The sequence below is a fragment of the Pleurodeles waltl genome, chromosome 4_2, assembly GCF_031143425.1.
Source record: "Pleurodeles waltl isolate 20211129_DDA chromosome 4_2, aPleWal1.hap1.20221129, whole genome shotgun sequence".
In the NCBI taxonomy this organism is placed as follows: Eukaryota; Metazoa; Chordata; class Amphibia; order Caudata; family Salamandridae; genus Pleurodeles; species Pleurodeles waltl.
Genome location: NC_090443.1, coordinates 1,021,621,778 through 1,021,643,834, shown reverse-complemented (window position 1 = coordinate 1,021,643,834; position 22,057 = coordinate 1,021,621,778). Strand labels below are relative to the sequence as shown.

Sequence of the window (22,057 nt, the reverse complement as noted above, 5' to 3'; positions counted from 1 at the left end):
TCCCTCATTAAGTACGGCACAGTCCTGCACTTGTGTACTACAGGTGTAGCACCCTCCTTGAGTTTAATTTTGTGCTGGAAATTTTTCAATAAACCCAATCTATCTTCAAACAGCTTGGGAAATCCTTCACTAATGCCTTCACTAATTTCTTGCAAGTTTACTAACAACACTTGTTCCTTGCTGTTAGGATCCAGTTTGATTCCAAGATCCTTTTGGTGTTTCCACCCTAATAAGTTTGATCCTTTCTCTGTGACATACACTGCTCCCTTGGTGTGCCTATCCCTGAATGTAATGTTCATATCGAGCATCCCTTTAAGTGGTATAGGATCATTATTATATCCTCCTGGTCTTATATTAGCCGTGTTCAATTTGTACCCCTGGTCATGAAAATTATCAACATAGGTTTGGTAATTCATGAATGTGTATGGTGAGCATGAATCCGCGTACGCTTCCACCTCAATACCATCAAGTTTGATGCTGCACAATGGATAATTGTTGCTAAGGGGTTCCCTCCCATGACTTGCCTTGACCTGCAGTATGAATTTACTACCTAAATCAATGACCTCTTCCACCATATTAGATTTTTTTTCATGCCTTTATCATTTCTACACACCCGTGCATAGTGCCCCTTGGCAACACATTTCCTGCATAAACAGTTGCGCGCCAGACAAAGAGGACTGTTAGCTAGGTGATTGGGATTCCCACATCTGAAACACTTCCCTTTTTGTATATCTTCACTTAATTTTTTTTTCATTGGAGCGGTTGATAATATTGAATCCTCAACCTTGTTGACCACACTTTCATCTAAGTTATTACAACTTTTGATTTCCTTCACCCCTTCTACCTCTGGCGAATATTTGATTTCCTTCATACACTCCATTGTGTGCTCAATACTCTTAGCTATGTCCACAGCTTCTTTAAGAGATGGGTTAAGTGTGAGGAGTTTTTCCTGTACCCTTGAACTACTTGTACACCTCACCAATTGGTCACGTATCAATGAATCCTCCAGGCTCTCAAACTCACAAGTATGAGCTAAGCCCCGCAAGGCGGCAATATAAGTGGCAACTTTTTCTTCTTTGCCCTGTACTCTGCAAAAGAATCTATGCCTTTCCAGGACAATATTGATTTTGTGACCAAAATGACATTCCAATTTAGCAAGTGTTTGTTGGAACACATCAAAATTTTCTCCACCATCCTCACTATCATCTTCCGTATCAGTCAAACTTTCATACACCTTCCTTCCATGTATTCCTAGATTATGTAGCAGTATATGTTGTTTCCTTAATGCCGTGAACTTTTCCCCCCCTATAGCAATCAGATATGATTCAAACAGTTTAGACCACTCTTTCCAGGGTAACATCGGTTCACCTATTTCATTAAGGAACGGAGGAGGTTGGGACATTCCTGCTGATGCCATTCCCTTTTTAGTTGGTCTCCTCAATAATGTAATGATTTGCCTGAATACGTTTTTCTCTATTTTTTTCTTATTATTTTCCTACTTAAATATGTGCTGTATCAACACTAACAATACAATCTCAGACAATAACTTACTAACTGTACTCTCACTAAATTTACAACCCTCGTGCACAGGTTGATACCAACATACTGTTAATACAGGAATAAGATCATTTAAAAACAGAAACTCTTATTATGAAAGCGATCCAATGTTTCAACAGATAGGACTTTTATTTTGACAGAAATTCAGTTCCTGTCTTCTGTGTTCTTTGGCTGAAGGAATTACTAGAGCAGTTTTTACAACCGTGGAGTCCCGTTGCTATGAACTCTCAACGCTTCTTCATGCTGCTTGATCGGGACTCTCACAAGGTAAGCTCCTCACGCCTCCAAAGTTAGGCTCAAATACCCAACAGGCTCCGATAAGCACGATGAGAGGGAATTCCTTGAAAACTTCGCCCACTCCGTAACACACAGAAAGAAATCCGGCACGTTAATGCACCATGCTGCGCGCACACCGCGCCGACTCAACTGGCTCGGCACAGCTTAAGAGGTTGGTTTCTCCTCACGCGGTTCTGAGCCGCAAAACTGGTAGGGTAAATCCCTCCCGGTAATCGCGCACTTGACACAGCCTCAATAGTCGGTTTCTCCTCACGCGGCTCCGGCGCGGCGAAACTGGTAGGGCAAATCCCTCCCGGTGATCGCGCTTCCCACAGCGCTGCAATGACACCACTAAGACGCCGAACAACTGCCTCCGTGCGATTCTCCCCACACTTCGGTAGTCGGGCGAACTCGTGCTCAATTATGCTCACACCGCATCCCCCTCAGTCAATACGGCAAGAAGGGGGGGGCACCGTCCTCAATCCTTCCACTCTGCGCTTTCCCACAGTGTGGAGAATACCCGTTCTTCCTCGTACCGTTACAGCCTTACTGGTTTAGAGTAGAGTGCACTATCCTAGTGGTGAAGAGTAGAGCCCCAGAGTGGAACGGTACAGCATAGATTGCAGTGGTGCAGAGTGCAGTGGTGCAGAGTGCTGTGTCCTAGGTTGATGTGGTGCAAAGGATGCGTGGAGTGGTGCAAGATAGAGTGACATAGAGTGCAGTGATACAGCATAGATGGGTGTAGAGTGTAGTGGCACTGAGTGCATTGGTGCAAAGTACAGTAGAGTGGCACAGAGTTGAGCGGTGGCGAGTAGAATGCAGTGGTGCAGAGTACAGTGGTATGGAATTCAGTGGCAAAGTGTGCAGTGTTGCAGAGTAGAGTGTCATAAAGCGCAGTGGTGTAGAGTAGAGTGGCATAGAGTGCACTAGCCTAGAGTGCAGTCGCGTAGAGTGGCATTGAGTACAGTGGTGCAGAGTAGAATAGAGTGGCGTAATGTGCAGTGTTGCAGAGCAGAGGGTCATAGAGTGCAGTGGTGTAGAGTGATGTAAAGAGCAGTGGTGCAGAGTAGAATAGAGTGGCATATAGTGCAATGACGTAGAGTAGAGTGCTGCACTAAAGTACAGTGGTGTATAGTAGAGTGGTATAGAGTGCACTGGTGTAGACTACAGTGGTGCAGAGTAGAGTGAAGGGGCCTAGACTGGAGTGGGGTAGAGTGCATTGGCATAGAGTAGAGTGGTACAGAGTAGAGTAGAGAGGTGCAGAATGGAGTGGTGCAGACTAGAGTGAAGTGGCCTAGACAGGAGTGGGGTAAAGTGCATTGGCTTAGAGTAGAGTGGTACAGAGTAGAGTAGAGAGGTGCAGAATGGAGTGGTGCAGAGTAGATTGCAGTAGCATGGAGTGATCCAGAGTAGAGTGGATTGACATAGAGTATGCATAGTGTGGTAGCACACTGCATTACAGGTAACGCATCTTCAACTGAAATGACCATTACATTTGCAAAGACTTACAGTTTTACTGATAAAAATATACATCACGCACATGTTAATGTGTGGAATTGTCAATACCTTGTGTATTGATTTGTTTTGATCATCTTAAAATATTTGTTTCCACTACACTTCTATTCTTAAGTATCTGCTCATTCCATTTACAAACCTTTGAAGTTTGTTGTATGGTAGATAAAAATAGCATCCTAAAGCCTTCCTCCACCACAACCCCAGTAGCTAGCATGATTGTGATATAAGTCGTCTCACTTTGAAGCCAGAGAAAGAAAGATAAACGCCAAGCTCCATGGGAAGACAGAGCCTGTAATGTGACCTTGGTCTTTGAATGCACAGCAAGTGAGACAAGATAAGAACAATATTTAAAGGCCTGTTTACAGACATTGAACACTGGTGGAAGGATACAGTATACAAGAGATGCTCTACTGGAGGGACAAACTCAAGCTGGAAAGCCTAAATCAAATACAGCTAGCAAATAGAAACCAAGCAAATGTGAGTTGCAAAGCCAAAGGTAAGCAATGGGTGGAATACATTCCCAGGGAAGCTTTCCAAATGTCCCCTAAATGACTTTAGCAAACCAGACAGCTTTGAACTAATGAACTCAGCATTTAGCCTCGATCCTATATATTTTTATGGAACTCCTCTGTGACTTGCAATATCCTTACACAGTATGGCAGGGGATCCTTTATGCCTTATATTAAGAACTGTGTATTGGAAGTTACAACCTCATGCAAAGCTGGGCGAACCTGCACACTGAACCTCCATACCCCCATCTGTCTCCCAGACCTGTGCACAGTCCGCCACCCCTACATCACTTGGAGATGTGCCGTGTGAAATGGAACATTCATGATGAGCCAATTATGATACACATCAGAAGATTGACTAAGAGATCTTGCCCTCTGTAACACAGATTAAAATATATGCAAAATTACCACTTCCTTCTTTCCGACCCAGAGACATCTGAGGTCTGCTATGTACCTTTTTCTTCCACATTGCTGAAGATGAGGATGTTGCACCATCGACCTCCTCTGGCCTAACCCACACATTAAAGCAAAGATTCTATGTCCATGAAATAAATGCTGCCACTACTCAGAGATCTGACAGACTAGAATACAATATATCATCTAACCACTCCGGCAGTCAAACTGTATCTTGCTATTTAGGACCTTTTACACACAATCTTTTGGGCCAAGACTGCACTCACTGTATTGTCCTGTAACGTTATGAAATGTGTGCAGATTTATGAAAATGCATCAATACGAACACTGTATTTCTGATGCCTCGGTTGGCTATCACCAGGGCCACCGGATTAATGCGATTGTGCGCTGCAGTGTTTTTCACATAATTATGGATTTACCGCATTTGCCACAAAATTTATCATCTGCTGCATAATCTGCAGATTTAAAGAAAAGCAGTTCAAAAGTTACTAAAAGTGCAGCAACACATGTTGGTGCACAGTGGAAGGTCCCTTTGCAAAAGTTGACTGGTAATCTTTCTTTTGCTTGTTGCTTTATTTAGGCATTAAACTGGTACTAATGGGGTGAAACCTCAACCTAGAAAGTGTTTACAAGTGTAAAAATGACAAAATGATGAAATACTATCACAAAATGTGTCACATTATGTCGCATAATTTTCCTCTTCTTCCTGCATAACTTAGTCAACCCTGTCACATAATTTGGCCCTCCCCTGCTGCATAATGCTAGTGGCCCTATCACCAATGTATCCTCATGTAACTGTTATTCTTTGTCATTTTTTTCTCTCTCTACTCATACATTTTTTTTATTAATTAAAAAAATTATAATACAAGTCAAACAAGAATGTTAAATACAGAGAAGATAATATTATTCAATATGCTTAGGTATGTAACAATAACAACAACATAATTAATAATGCTAGGCAAACTGCCCAAAAGGAAACATGGCTTCTCCCTGTTTGGGAACTCACAAAGGGCATTCTCCAAGTAGTATCTTTACGTCTGCTCTCAGGGCGCATCTCCGTTACTTGTAAATGTTAGAAAGAGATACCCTTCTAGTAGCTAAATTGTATAGTGTAAAAAAGTAAAATCCCTTCTTCCCTGTTTCACCAAATGGTGTGATCCTAGACAACTACAAATACTCAGGGCACAAGTCCTAAAAAAAAGAAGTGGGGGGACTAACCAAGTTAGGCAGTATGCAAGTGACATCATGGTGCATGACATTGCACTTGGCATCACAGCCCATGACCTCAAAGAAAGTGGCATCAGATCTTAACACTTCAAGACATATGTTTAGCAGGTCGCATCATGAGTACATTTGAGCGCATTACTATATTTAACAAATTAGATTTTGCTTCGAGCTTGTGCCAAAAAAATTAGGCAATGTTGACACAAAATCTGGGCCTCAATTTATAAATGTATTTTTTAGAGGCTCTGACACAAAGAAATTGTCATAAGGGAGAAATGTGTCAGTAAAGCAGTTCTGCTTAATTGGTGCAAAGTCTGCATTTTAAAATATCTTGTGGGGGTTAAGGCATCTGCTGAAGAGTTCTTTGTGTGCCCAGTATACCTCAGGGAATAAGATATGTATGATGTAAAATGCTTGGGCACCCTGCATTGGGGTAAGCAGTGCTATAAAAGAAATAAAACAAAATAGTGGTATTTAAATTGTTATTTGTGTAAATACTGGGACAGACCAACACATCTGACATTACAGTGCTTACCTATCTCTTATATGCAGGGACTGAACAAAGTGAAAACCATGTCCCTCTTAGATGCCTGTGAAGTAATAGCAAGCTGTGTGCTTTTGTTTCCTAAATAGCAGCTAGGTGTGAGGCTCCATACAGCTTCCAGCTGGAATAATCAAACCAAAGGAGGCCTGATGGCCATTAATTTCAACCTTTGTCCTGGGCCAGCAGAAATTTAAAATCAGAAAGCCCTCTTTCATGCTGCCCAGAAGGAATGAAAGCGCTTCTGAAAGTGTGTGCAGGCGCTTCTGAAAATGTCAGGGCTCTCTTCAAGGCGGCAGGTGGGGGTAGGGCTGAGGATGGCAGGATGCAGACAGCAATCTGCAAACAGGGCCATTCTAAGGTAGCGCTTTTGTGCGTGAATTGCCCTCAAATCATAGAAGTGAGAGGGGAAATTCTTTTGTCCCCCCCACCCTTGTCCTCCGTGTCCCCCACACTTCAAAATCTGGGGCAAATACATCTCCTGCATCCCCCACACTTCATACGCACATGTTTGGGTCAGTGTGCCAGGGTAGGTGTGCCCGCCTTGCTGACGGATACAATGAGTGCCCCTGTTTGGTACAGGAAGCGGTGCCAGAGGAGCAGAAGCTTGTGAATGAGCTACCTTATGTCAGTGGTAGGGGAAGGGAAAAGACATGTTTCTACTTTCACCTCTCCTCTGTTGCACACACACCGGGCCTTCTTTAGCGCTGGTGGCGCCCGGTGCAACAATCTTTTTTGGCACCCCCATCCAATGACCACCTCCTCGGATTCCCTCACTACCACTGGCACAAGTGCCCCTCCTCTCTCCTTAGCCCCTTTCACACATACATTTCATTCGTTTTAAAGTACTGGTAAAGGTTGGCTTTACTAATCCACTCAGCTATCCACATAAAATATAGATCTGCTCTTTACAGCAGGCACATTAACCCGCTGCGCTACTCAATGGCGAGTCAAAGCTGCCACTGGACAAAATTCCGATCTCTCTCTCTCTCTAGCTGGAACACTAATCACAAGAGTGATCTTGACATGTTACTTGCTTCCTGAAGACTGGACGAACAAGGAACTTTTCAGCAGGTGCTTTTAAATTATCGCTAAACACAGTGCCTCCTCCGCCCCCCTTGAGGGCAGCGTCCCCACCCTCCATCCAGGTCAGCACCAAGTGTGGCCGCATAAGTTGCACCACCCTAAAGCCGGCCCTGCACACACAAAACACATGCAGCAGATTACCTTTGCAGGAGCAGCAACAGAGCAAAACAGAAATGAGTATCGTAACCACAAATGGCGAAACCACTGATAGAGCTATGACCCAGTCATCATTCCCAGTTGTTGAGGCTGAAAAAAAGAAATGTGTTTTATGTTAAAACCGGTCTGAGAACGTGGGTGGTTCAGATATTATGCTTACATTGGTATGAACAAGTGATTCTAAAATCTCTTCTTAGATAACTAGCTACTTCATCCATATATAACGTTGTTGGAATATATTCAAATACAGAGACTCAAAAAGCATTTTAATTGGTAATTTAAAAAGTTTATTCTGGACGTACAAAACTATGGGGCAAATTTATGAAAAGTGGGGCATCATGCCATGATGCCCCACTTTTCTTGCGCCCTCCCAACGCCACCGTGTGTGCACCGCATTTATGATACGGCGCACCATGGCACACGTTAGGGAGCTAGCTTAAAAAATGTTGACGCTAGTTTGCCGCTTTGCAGGATTAGCACCAAAAATATTGACGCTAATCCTGCAAAGTAAAAGGAGGCCCATTGAAAACAATGGGAGCCTCATTTTCACACCTGCCTTGGGCAGGTGTTAAAAATGATGCTAGAAATGGCGCAGTGGAATATCAGAGATTCCACTGCGCCATTTTTATGGGCCTTCTAATGCCAGAACAGCTCCCTTGCATACATTATGCCTGGCGCAGGCATAATGTGGCACAAGGGTTTACAAAATGGCACACTGCGCCACTTTGTAAATATGGCACAGCGTTTTTTGCCAACCTAATGCCACATTTGCATAAAACAAAATGATGCTAATGTGGCGCTAGGGCCTTCTTCAATCTGGCTCTATATTCAATATGGTTTTTTATATGTGATGTAGCTAAGATTTTACTTGGGTGTGGCTCCCATGCACACAGTGCCACAAGGACTCCAGCTATACCTCACTGACAAGGCCTCAGTTCAGGCTCTACTGTTCCTATTGGACGGCTTTGCATATGGCTGGTCTGTGCCACAGTGGGTGAAAAGCAGCCCAGGTGATCGTCGGAGGCTCAGATAAATTCAAGCTTGTTGTTCAGGTAGTTGGACAACATTTCTGATTAAAAATATCCTGAGGCAGAAATATTGGAAAATAAATATTGTGACACATATATATCATGATGCGCTAATATCATTGACAAGAATATTTTTTTAGGTGATATCGTCTTAAATAATAATATTAATAATAATAATACTTTTTAATACCGTTTTCAATAATAAAGTGGTAAAAATATCATTATTATCTGGATGTGTTTTAGTTGCTATATTAATTTTATGTGTTACTATTATTTAACGGTTATGTTTTAAAATATATTTTGTGATTTAGTTAGAATTTTTATTTAATTTTATAATGTAGTTTATGGTGTTGTAGCGGGTTAGTTGGTTTATAGGGGAATAGGGTGGGAAGTTAACTACTTAATGATACTCTCATAACTCTGATTGGCTGTTGCCAACCAATCAGTGTCAAGATGTGTTTGACAAAACTGAAAATGCGTTGGTATGGCTGAGGGATGAGGAATGAGAAGCAGGGATGATGGATGAGGAGTATGGATGATGGATGAGGTATGAGAAGTAGGAATGATGGAAGACGGAAGATGGATGAGAAGTATGGATGATAAGTAGGAATGATGGAAGAGAAGCAGGGATGATGGAAGAGAAGTAGGGATGAGAAGCAGGGCTGAGGGATGAGAAGTAGGGATAATGAAAGAGAAGAAGGGATGATGTATGATGGATGAGAAGTAGGGATGATGGGTGAGAAGTAGGGATGATGGAAGAGAAGCAGGGATGATGGATGAGAAGTAGGGATGATGCATGATGGATGAGAAGTAGGGATGATGGAAGAGAAGTAGGGATAATGGATGAGAAGTAGGGATAACGGATGAGAAGTAGGGATGATGTATGATGGATGAGAAGTAGGGATGATGGATGAGAAGTAGGGTTGATGTATGAGAAGTAGGGATGATGGATGAGAAGCAGTGATGAGAAGTCCGGCTTCTGCAGCAATCACAGCACAGATACAACACTCCTGGCAGCCACCAATGACATCTGATTATTCTGAGACCGCAGCCACACAGCAGCACTCATACTCCTCGACCTCTCAGCAGCTTTCGACATGGTCTTCCACAGCACCCTGTGCACCAGACTCCACAACATAGCAATCTGCAGAAAAGCCCTGGAATGGATCCACTCCTTCCTCTCCAGGAGGACATAGAGGGTCAGACTCCCGCCCTATACCTCCAGACCCACAGGAGTCAACTGCAGAGTCCCTCAAGGATCCTCACTGAGTCCTACACTGTTCAAAGTATACATGGCCTCTCTTGCTGCCATTGTCAGGAGCCACGGTATGAACATCTTGTCATATGCCGAAGACACACAACTCATCATTTCCCTCACCGAAGACCTGGACGCGTTCAAAAGGAAGTTTCACGCAGGAATGGAAGCCATCGCCACCTGGATGAGAGAAAGCGGCCTCAAGCTCAACTCCGACAAGACGGAGCTCATCATCTTCGGAAACGCCACCTCAGCTTGGGCGCAACTCCTCGTGGCCCACATCCCTTAGCACCCCAGCTGCACCGACCGAGCACGCCCGCAACTCAGGAATCATCCTCGACTCCTCCCTATCCATGACCTGACAGGTAAACTCTGTCACCTCCTCCTGCTGGCCCACACTTCGCAAACATCCGGAAGATCTTTAGATGGATCCCAGCAGACTGTCGCAGGACAGTCACCCATGCCCTAGTCACGAGCAAGCTCAACTACGGCAACACCCTCAATGCCAGCACTTCAACTAGGACCATTAAAAAACTTCAACTCATCCAGAACGCCGCTGCCAGACTCATTCTGGACCTCCCTCGCCAAGAACACATCTCCCAACACCTGAGGACCCTCCACTGGCTACCAGTCGAGAAGCGAATTGCCTTCAAGCTTCTCACCCACACATAGAAGACCATACACAACGCAGGACCAGCCTAACTGAACCGCCGCGTCTCCTTCCACGCCCCTGCCAGGTCCCTCCACTCCACCCAGATGGCCCTGGCCACCATCCCTCACATCCGCAAAACCACTGCAGGAGGACGATCTTTTACCGACACTGCAGCGAAGAACTGCAACAACCTCCCCTTGCACCTCAGACAAAGCCCGTCACTCACCATCTTCAGGAATAACCTCAAAATGTGGCTCTTCAGATGAGGCCCCTCCCCTCAGTGCCTTGAGACCTTTATGGATGAGTAGCCGCGCTTCACAAATACTGATTGATTGATTTATTGATTGATGAGGAGTGAGGAATGAGGATATCCTAAAATGGATGCTGTACCTACATGTTTTATGTTAATTCTCTTTTAAAAAGATGAGATTCTCAGCACTCGTACACCCCTCATCAAGTGGAAGGTAGCACAGTTCTATATACTGAAGGACTGGCAGCTCTTCAAGAAGAAACACTTTCTATATAAAGAAAAATATACATGCGTTTTATCCCTTCTTTCTAATGGCTGCCAATGAGTTGAAGCAGCAGAATTTTCATTTCTGTATCTGTGAAATGATCTTCTGCTGTTAACACTGGCCATATGACAGGGACCAAAAACAGAAATAACCTAAATATAACAGCATTGGCAAAGCCAATGGGCCTCACCTGTAGCAGAGCTTTTGGCCTTGCTAATGTCTTTTAGCCATATTGTGGTTGCTGTTCAGCATGGCTAAAAGTTAGTGGAACAGCGTAGATTGGAGCAGCATAGGATGGAGCAGCACAGAGTGGATTAGAGTAGTACAGTTGTGGGTGTAAGTAACTAAAGCATCACTAGAGATTGTGGATAGGGGGAAAGTACCATAAATAGGAAGCCATATGCCTATGTTAAAAGTAGGAAATCATATTGCATGCCCATTGTGTGTTACAAAAAGACGATGAAGAACAAAAACGAGGAAAAGCACATATACTTGGTCCATGCTCCACATAAGAGCTAACACAATAATTTCCAGTCCTGGAGCATGTTACTGGCCTGACGATTTGGGCACATTCCTTCATATTTCAATGGTAGTTAAAAGCCTTGGACTGCTGACAGATTGGTGTCTTACAGTGCAGTCCCACGTAAACTCAGTGGTATACAAATGCTCATTTGTGTTGAGAATGTTGAAGAAAGCAGTGGCCTTTTTCACATTTGAAGCAAGTTTGTCTAGATTGGACTATGTGAATGCAATCTACGCCAGTTTACCGGAGGCTTTGCCATATCAACTTCAAGTGTCAAAATGATGTGGCAAGGTTGGTTTTTAGGATGCCTACACACTCACATGCCACTCCTCTGTTAAAATAACTTCATTGGCTTCCAGTTAAACAAAGAATACAGCTTAAACTTATCTCCGGATTTCATCTCAGGTAAAGTTAAGAGATAAACTCCACCATGTAATCTAAGATGCTGGCTTTAATTTGTTAGTTGTACCCAGATCTAGATGTGGTGTATCTCTGGAGGCTGCAGCTTTTGGGTCACAGCTTTTACCAGTTGGAACCTTCTGCTGAACACTATTTGATCTCTGCCGATATCCTGTCCTTTAAAATAATCTTGAAGACCTGGCTTTTTAAACAAGCATAGGGGTCTAGTGATACAGTTTACAACTCTCTGTTAAGCTGGTCATCTAGCGCCAAGACGTGCACTTTATAGATTCCATTTTCATTAACAAGAAAGGTAGGGAAGCCTACGCGAGCTAAGCAATCGAAAGATTGCAAATGAGAGTGACAACAAAAACAACTAATGGTATGCTGTGGACGGGTTATAAGCCCACTTAATTGTAAACAATAAATCTTGCATCACAGCACATGCACTGCAGAGGCAAAACCTAAAAAAGATGTGATTGGCACACTCCCATATAAATGGATCTGCCCTCAGAAACAATGGCCAATGAAGGCCCTCAGGTGATCGCATCCAAGAGAAGCTGAAACTACCAGTACCTACATTATACAGTAACTCTTCTCCATGAGGTGGCAGCTACATCTTGATGACAATGTCAGGCTACAGGTATTGATACTTATGGTATTATGATGCTTTTACTTGCTATGATACTGCAGGCTCATGGAACATGGGTATGGGAAAGCGTTTTCAGCCAATGAACGCCTCTGCATCATCACGTTTTGATGCAATGGTTCTGTTAGGCAAAGGGAAACCCTCCAACAGCCAATAGGAGTGCAGTAGAAGCACTTTTTGACGGGAAACACACCTAATCAAATCCAGCAAACATGGCTCATATAACTGGGCAGAGCCATAGCTTCTCTCTTGGTGTTTCTCACATTGTATTCTGGTGAAAGCTGTGCTCTCAAGGTAAATCATAAAGAAAAAAAAAACACTTGAAAATGTATTTTTCTAAAGTGGTTCAATTAAAAGCAACATGGGGGGCAGGTAGAAGCAACATGGGCGAGTGCTGTGGGGGAACTATCACAGAGGGCTCTGCTGGGGGTTCACAAGATGGGGGCACTGTTGGGGGAACCAACATAGAGGGTGTGGGTTGAAGCAAAGGACATAAAGAGAGGGGAATGCGGAGTGCAGGGGGGAAGCAAACGGGCAAGAAGTACCTCGGGAATAAGCACATGGGCAAGAAATATCGGTGGAGAAGCACATGAGGGTGAGCGCATCACGGAAGGGGGTGGGAAAGAAGCACTTGGTGAGAAAGTGGAACACACAGAGGAATCAGAAGCACATACTGGTGACAGCTGGAAAGCACATGTTTTCTTCCTTCTCTGGCTCCAGACTCACTACAGGGGGTCATGCAGCCCTTTTCAAGCAAGCCACTGCCTATTCAGGTGTAAGAATCAACTCCTCCCTCCCACCCTGCCAGGAGGACCATCAGGATGTTGATGGCCCATCATTCACACCTAAGCTCTCTATGTGTGTGGCTGTCTAGAGAATTCACAAAGTCTAGACAGGTATTGGAGACAGGCTGCAGGCACACAGGACTAAGAGCAGGGAAATGCCAACCTTCTAAAGGTGGCATTTTCAAAACTGTAACAACAAATCTGACTTTACCATTAAAGAAAATGTATTATTACAATTCCACAGGTACTAAACATGACATATCTATACCTTCTCAATTAGGAATTACAGCTTATTAAGCATAATAAGAAATCCCCAGTGCTAAATTATGAGAAGGGTAGGCCTCACAGCAGTGAAAATTTGAGAGTTTTTCACTACCAGGACATGTAAAAATATATGTCCTGCCTTTTAATTAAATGACACCCTGCCCTATGGGCTACCTAATGCCAACCTTATGGGTGTGCAATGGCAGGCCTGAGACATGTTTAAGGGCTACTTGGGTGGGTGGCACAAGCAGTGCTGCAGTCTCCTAGTAGCATTTAATTTATAGGCCCTGGGCACATGCAGTGCAATCTACTAGAGACTTATAAGGAAATTGAATAGGCTAATTGTGGATCTATCAATCAAACCATGTTGAGGGGAGAGAGTATATGCATTTTAGCACTGATCAGCAGTAGTAAAGTACTTAAAGGCCTGAGGACAACAGAAAGAAATCAGCAAAAATGGGAGGAAGACAGGCAGAAAGTTTGACCATGTTATGGCTGTCAGGCCTAACAGGTGGCATCAGGTTGTATGTTTGTTGGTCTCAATATTGGTGATGAAGGACACCTACTATGACTATGTCAAGAGGCAACCTTCTCCACCTGGGTGAGTGCTGAGCTTTAACATGTTACTAGCAAGACATCTGGCTCACACCTACAGTTAAACAAGCATGAGCAAAGTAGAAAAGAGGTGTCACCTTGACTGTGTGTTTAGTACATATTTATGTACGGTTCTGTAAATATATGAATATATGTATTCATACAGTATTTCTATAGCCAAACCAAGCCAAAAGACAGTGGAGCGCTGTACAAGGTAAAAAACAAGCATGAACTAGTAAAAGGAGATGGAACTGGATTGAGGAGGATGATTAATGTATTGTGATATAGTGTTCATGAAGAGGTCAATCTTCCAACTATTTCCTAAATTGGAGTAACGTTGGGGCAGTCCTTATGTTGTCACAGATCGTAGGTGCAAAGATAGAAAATACCTAGGGGGTCATTCTGACCGCCAGGGTCAACGACCACGGAAGCACCGCCAACAGGCTGGCGGTGCTTCCAAGCCCATTCTGACCGTGGCGTTAAAGCCGCGGTCAGAAAAGGCAATCCGGCGGTTTCCTGCCGGATTTCCCCTGCATGGGCTGAATCTCCATAACCCCCTTCCCGCCATCCTGTTCCTGGCGGTAAAACCCGCCAGGAACAGGATGGCGGGAACGGGTGTCGTGGGGCCCCTGGGGGCCCCTGCACTGCCCATGCCACAGGCATGGGCAGTGCAGGGGCCCCCTAACAGGGCCCCATAAAGATTTTCAGTGTCTGCTTTGCAGACACTGAAAATCGCGACGGGTGCCACTGCACCCGTCGCACCCCAGCAACTCCGCCGGCTCCATTCGGAGCCGGCTTCATCGTTGCTGGGTCTTTCCCGCTGGGCCAGCGGGCGGCCTTTTGGCAGTCGCCCGCCGGCCCAGCGGGAAAGCCAGAATGGCATCCGCGGTCTTCTGACCGCGGAGCGGCCATTTGGCGGTTCCCGCCGCCCGCCAGGGTCAGAATGACCCTCCTAATGTCTTGTTTTTAATTTTTTGCTTTTCTGTCTGCAGCATAGTGGTGTCCTGGCTGCAGGTGTACTGAGATGCACTCTTGATGGCGCGCTTGTCTGCATGATAAACAGGGGTGCTGATCCTAATTGTTTGGAAGATGTTGTCTGTAGCTTTGAAGAGGGTGCTGGCCAGCAAGGAGAGTTCCATCAGGATGTGGGTGACATGATTATGGGGGTTATTACAACTTTGGAGGAGGTGTTAATCCGTCCCAAAAGTGACGGTAAAGTGACGGATATACCACCAGCCGTATTACGAGTTCCATAGGATATAATGGACTCGTAATACGGCTGGTGGTATATCCGTCACTTTACTGTCACTTTTGGGACGGATTAACACCTCCTCCAAAGTTGTAACAACCCCCTATATGTCTTTAGGCCCTCGATGAGACATGGCACTTCATGTAGGATGTCCTTAGGGGTGCCAGTGAGGAGTCTTGGAAGCCATGAATTAGAGCATTACCAACATCAAGATGTGAGTGTACGATTGCTTGCACACCAGATTTGCAGTTGCTTTGGCGTTTGTTTAGAAGAGAGAGCTGGTACCAGCCATCTTTTTTTTAGCAATGTGTTCCTTGAGGGTGAGACTGATGTCCAGGATAAATCCAAGTGACTTGAAATTCAGTATAAGTTGTGGTTCTAAGCCATCAAGGTTCAGGTCATTGAGCCAGGTTTGTTGTATATTGTTTATTGTTAAGGCACTGAAGCAGAGGAGACTTTCATTGTAATGGTGAATCTTGATGTTTTTATCTTTGAGTAGAGTACCAAGTGCCTCCATGGATTGGTGGAAGATGTCAGGTGACAATGTTTATTTTGTAACCAGGATGTGCCCATGTGAACTAACTGGTTTCTGTTGCGCAAGTAGGAGAAGAACCAGTGAAGGACATTGCTGGTGAATCTTACTTGAGAGTCCAGGGTGTGTATGAGGGCTGAATGGTCAACTGTGTCAAAGACAGCTGAGAAGTCCAACAATATCAGGAGGCAGAGTGCCTGCAGTGCAGAACTGAGGAGACGGACCTTCTTCCCATGCTATGGTCCTGAAAAGTAATGATAGAATACTGGCGAGAAATAACAAATACGGCAGGGCAAATAATGTCACCCAAACACACCTTCCTAGGCCTTATGGGCAGGCCATTAAAGGCCAAAAACACTACAAGATTTATAAACCTAGCACTAATACTTGCCTGAAGATGCATTATCATGCAATGGAAGACTACAAAAGTACCCCATTTAAAAAATGAAGAGCAGAGGTCCTAAAGTGAGCAGGTCTGGAAGTAGAGTCTCTCTGGCTAGACAGCTGAAGGGGAACACATTTAGGATTGTAAAGGTCCAAGCTTAGGATATCATACTCCTACGCTTCACAGAGAATGAGGACCACAACAACAGTACATAGTACTTCATGTATAATCAGTCTGATGCGCCCCTGGAAATCCCAAGAACAAAAACATGGCTTGCTCTCTGTCCCTTCCACCCGTACTCCAGCCCCTAACTTCTGGTCTATGCTCTTGGCCTCCACCCAATCCCCTCTCACTCAACTCTACTTTATGATTCTCCTATCTTTGCTCGCACAATGGTATCGCAGAGTTAGGGGAAAAAGCAGCCTCAAATAGACTCATGCAGTCATGCTCTGACTTTGTGGATGTGCGAGGTACCGACCATAAAGAGGGGGGTAGAGGCATGTGAAATAGTTACTTTGTATTGCTTGATGGAACAGTTCAACATGAATCCTGGCAAAAAACAAGAACACATGCTCTAGGTAGTCCTTAGTTAATAACAACACATAGCACGAACCAGGGGATAACCCTGCCCTATAGCAACATTCAAAAACAGTTGAGGATGGAGTTCATCAGGGTCCAATTAGGAGCCAGGGGAAATTATGGACCATAACACATGCCCAAAGAAATGTCTACATCAGCAATGCTGTGAAATATGAATATGCTTGAAAGAAAATGATCATGCCTGTAGCTCATGCACTAAAACAACTGTTGAAAAGCTAAGATTGTTAAAAAAAATCTATCCTAAAGAAATTTCCAAAGACTTGGGGCCTGATTCAGAGTTTTACTTGGGCAGTGCAAGGGCCCCTCTGTGGCCCCTGCACTTGTTCTTCGCCAGCCTTTTGATGGCGCTCATACCGCCATTGAGAAGGCTGGCGGAGAACAAGATTGTAATCAGAAGGGCAACGCTGAGTTCAGAGTCGCCCTGGCAGATTACATCCAGGATCGCTGTCAGCCTGTCGATATCACTGATCCTGGCGGAGACTTCAGTAGGTTGGTGGGTCTGCCCCCAGTCTCGTAATGTGACAGTCGGACTGCCACAGCCGCGGCGGTCCAACCACCAAGATGAGTCTGCCAGTTTTAGGACTGCCAGCCTCATAATCGGGCCCTTAATTTCTTGTTCCATAGAATTCTCACTTCAGAGAGCTCTGAGATGTTTTATAAATATTACTTGGATAACTGTCTGAGTGAAACGGTGAAAAGGCCTCGCCAAAAAAACACCAAGTAGAGGAAGTTAAATAAGGGTTAGTATAGGCACTTAGGTCTCTAAGATTAACTCACAACGTTCACCAAATTGCCCCGAGTACAAACCAGACACATATGTATCTATGTAAATAAATGCACAACAACGCTTTCCAGGTCCCCCAAAAAAAAAAAAAAAAAAAAGTTTTATTTTAAAATAACAGATGTTTCTCACCTGGAATGCAGGGTGATCCTTTGAACCCGGTTTTACAGACGCATTCGCCAAATGAGCAATAGCCATTCGTGCAGCTGTAGGTGTTGCATGAGGAAGAGATGGCCAAAGCTAGAAAAATTATGTAAAAATGCATAAACGTTCTCATAAGAAACAATTCTTGATATTGAACTTTGTGTGACGTAAATCTGGGGGAGAGGAAAAAGAAAGAACAGAAGGAACATTTTGATTTAGTTTGTTAGGGAAGCAGAGATGACAGAAATGCAGTGTAGAACCCTTTCTCTGGGATGCCTCTAAAATAATATACAACCATATAACGAAACACAGCTTCAATCTGCTTATTTTACAACCTCATTCTATCTAACGTGTGAAAGTGCAGCGTAGAGGAGGGCTTGTGACTTCCCACAAAGGCAAAGCAGACAAGACACTGAGGGGCACATTACAACATTGGCGGTAAGAGTCCCCTACCGCCGCGGCCACGGCCGCCAAAAGACCCTCGATGTGGCTAACATCCGTCAGCCCAAATATGACCACAGCCGGATTTTGGCCACAAAAAGGGCGGAAATCTGGCTGTGGCCATGCTGGCGGACGGTGTTAAGGTAGCACTGCTACCACCAGCAGCACCATGCCAGTAGACCACCGCCAGCCGTATCATGACACATGATACGGCCTGACGGTGTTCTGCTGGTGGGCGCTGCTGGCGGTAGCAGCGCCCCATCCCATCCCCTGCCAGAAGAGCCCCTGGACGCAGGTATTCGGGTTTCTGACAGGGGAGGGGGGGTGGGGTTGTTTTGTGTGTGTGGGTGGGGGTGTGTGCATGAATGTGGGAGTGTGTGCGTGAATGCGAATGTGTGTGTAATGTTGTTTGCGTGTGTGTGTTCATGTGTGAGAATGCAAGTATGTATGGAAATGTGAATGCGTGTCTGCGTGTCAGTATGAATGTGTGTACGGATGCGTGCATGAATGAATGAATGCATGCATTTATGAATGTGTGAGTGAGTGTCTGAATGTGTGGTGTGTGCCTGCTAGTGTGGGTGTATGGGGGGTATGGAAGGGGGGTGTGGATGGAGAGGGAGTGGGGTGTCTGGGGAGTGTAAGGGGGTCGGTGGGCCTCCTACCAGTGACAGGAAAGGAATTCCCTGTCACTGGTAGGGCCTACCGCCATGTTTTTCCTGCCTTTACGAATGCCACAAAAACCATGGTGGTAGGCAGGGTTGAAATGCCGCCGCCGGTACAGTAGCGGCCGCCAGGTTGGTGATTGTTATCTCCAGCCCGGCGGCTGCTATCGCCATGGCGGTCCATGGGGTATATTGGCGGGTTGGCTACAGCCAACCATCCAATGTCATAATGTGGTGGTATGTACCGCCAGCCTGTTGGCGGTACTACTGTCACATTTACACCGAACGCTGGGGCCATAATGACCCCCTGAGTCAGTTATTTGTGATTATTGTGAGTTCCCTTTCTCTTACTGGAGGATGGTCTAAGTCTCTCTTGGGATAACCTTTGGATACTTTCTTCCTCTGAAACAGACAAGTGAATATTCCTCTCCACTGCCTCGTTTCCCTGTCCATGAGGAGTCCACTCCTCTGAGGTCACCATTAATTTCAGGATATAATATATAACCACTAATTTATTTATATTTTTATTAAAAACAAACCATTGATATTTAAATTAATGGTTGTTAAAATATTTTATATGTAAGTAATACACGTACTATTTATGTATTTCTTTTCCATTAAATTAATTGTATTTATATGTTTGAATATTTTAAGTAAATTAATGAAATTTAACATAATTTCTGTGGGAGATGATTTTCTGTCAATAAAGAGCATTATGAACTGAGCTTCTGCTAACATTAGATTGTGTTTACAGTATCCTCCATCTTGCCTCAAGGTGACAAAGTATCAGGTGATGACTATTGCTGATTTGTGTTCTAAATAAATTATCTCCAATGTTTGCTTGAGTAAGCAGAGAGTGTTCTCAGAAAGGTTTTCTCACTATACCAAAACAAGGACACTTCTCACTGACCCAGGCTCATGCCAGAACAATGTTTTTATTGAACTGATCAGCCAAAACTGTGTGGATGACTGAATCTCAACGTATTACTATCCTGGGCGAATCCTTGAACATATTCTGAGGTATTATCTTTCTTATAGGTCTTCCCTATTGGTGCAAACCCTGAGAACCATGTACTACCACAGAATTCTGAAAGTCTTTGTTTGAATCCCTATTAAAGTATGTGGCTATCTGTAACCAGAAAGACCCCTTTTTCATCACCTTAGAAGGTGAATCTATGCCAGATTTTATTTAGAACTGTACTGATTTCTTTGTACTTACGATTTATATGCTTTGCTTCTAAACTTGCTCATGGCAACTTTATTATAACCTGCCTATTAATTCTTTATGCAAAGCATTAAAACAAGAATCTTTGTCCGTCAATCTTATGAGAATGTCAGAATTAGAATGAATTAGAAAGAGTGACAGTTCCAGTCAGGGACTACCAAGGTCTGTATTAGGACTACACCGCTCCCGATCCTTGTCGTTGACTTGCCCTTTGAGTTAGAATTTAAGACTAACTTGCACGTCAACAGGTTTCCTTTGTGATTTTATTTAAAGTCCCGACCTTCATTATTTTCTGTGGGAGGGTGTTTCAGTACCAGTGGTTGGCCAGATCTAGTGCTGGACTTTTACAGTTTTTAGTAGTAACTTACACCCGGAGGACGTGATTCACATACTGTACTTTGTAGTACTTTTGAAGTACTACAATAGTCCTACAAAATGCTATTCACAAACTGTACTTCTAAAGTACTACTGCAAAACAGTAGTAAGTCTAGAACTACTGATGACCAACCACTGATACTGCAACAATCAGTCATAAAACATGAATCATTCTCCTAAATAGAATAGTTCTAGTTAACATTCTATTTATAGTATACTGCATTGATTTGATCATTTTACAGGTAAATGTATGTCATTTCAGAAAGACCATGCAGCACGCTCATGGGTAACGCACAGAATCCCTACGAGTACTGATTATCCCAGTGTTAAATGAGGGAGTAATTACTTCTAGTATCAAATGGCGTGCAGCTCCACCAAGGCCCCTGCTGCATAGAGGGCCCTATGGGCAACCAAGGCCCTAAAATTAAACAAAAGCAGGTGGTGCACCGCAAGGAGAACAAATCATTAAATATAGTGAACAAGCAGTCCAATACTCCAGCAGCAAAGACAAGACAAATCCTCCATGTGATTATTTTAATTCCACACAATTATCATGTTCTTATTGCAGCACGTGGTACAGAAAAATAACAGCCAACGCGTTTCGCCCATCAACAAAGGGGCTTCTTCAGGGCAGGATGATATCCAGTCAGTCATAGAGATCAACAGTAGTCAGGCAAGAAGAAAATTGCCAAAAATTTTAGATAATGAAAATTTATCAGAATCCGTCACTGGTAACACGGTCCGAGCGACCGTTATATTGTAAGAAAGTCAACAGATCCAAAAAAGTAGACCAAGGAAGTCAGTTGGAGTCCATAGTTAGTAATACAGTACTAAGCATCGGGACCGGTGTTTCACTTCTACCGGCCCGACCTCTACATAATACAACGGTCGCTCGGACCGTATTACTAACTATGGACTATGGATTGTGTGGAATTAAAATAATCACATGGAGGATTTGTCTCATCTTTGCTACCGGAGTATTGGACGGCTTGTTCACCATATTTAATGATTTGTTCTCCTTGCGGTGTACCACCTGCTTTTGTTTAAATGTATGTCATGTTAAGTTGTCTTTGTTCTATAGTTATTCCTGAGGACACTATAAATCAGTATTCTGCATAAGCATAAACTGAGGCTGGTAGGTATGCCAAATCCTATTAAGTCTCTTTCTGTAACATTACCTATAAGTTATTAGCCTGTCAGCAACTTGTAACTTGGTAGCTGACTTGTCGAATTGTGTTTAATAACGCTGAGGTATTGTCATGGATGTTATCGTGACTGCCAAAACCTGTGAGTAGTTGGTCTGTAGGAGCTGAGATATGTGTAAAACATCTCCAAGAACCTGAGATGATAAATTGTTTCTCAGCATCGTGCTTGACCTTCCTCTTCGTACCACTTCCATGCCTGTTGACATGGAACACTCAACTGTGCCCTTTTTTAGAGACAATTCCAGCGTCCTGTGGTTCACACTTACATGTTAGAGGAACGATGTGAATCTGACATCACTGAATGGCAGTCCATAGTCCGTTTATAATCTGCTTTGAATGGCACATGCTGCTAACATTTACACAAGGGATGGGGTGGCATTGTTGGAGCTACTGTGGATTATATCTGATCTCCTTGTGGACCCTGAATCATTGATCCATTGCCACTAACAGGTATTGTCAATAGTCAAGGCACCTTTAGAAGTTCACTGTTGTAGATGTTGTAGATGTCTCATGAAG

The 22,057-nt window shown here is 44.0% G+C and overlaps 1 protein-coding gene across 1 annotated transcript in view; it reads right to left on the bottom strand.

Annotated features, from left to right (window-relative positions):
• Positions 1 to 22,057, bottom strand: part of LOC138293608 (adhesive plaque matrix protein 2-like) — a 562,975-nt gene that overhangs the window by 203,927 nt on the left and 336,991 nt on the right. Inside the window, exons 11-12 of the mRNA XM_069232882.1 lie at positions 17,622 to 17,729; positions 7,264 to 7,368 (exon numbers count right to left, since the gene is read on the bottom strand). Of these exons, the coding sequence (XP_069088983.1) occupies positions 7,264 to 7,368; positions 17,622 to 17,729 (213 nt within the window). The remainder of the gene's footprint in view (positions 1 to 7,263; positions 7,369 to 17,621; positions 17,730 to 22,057) is intronic.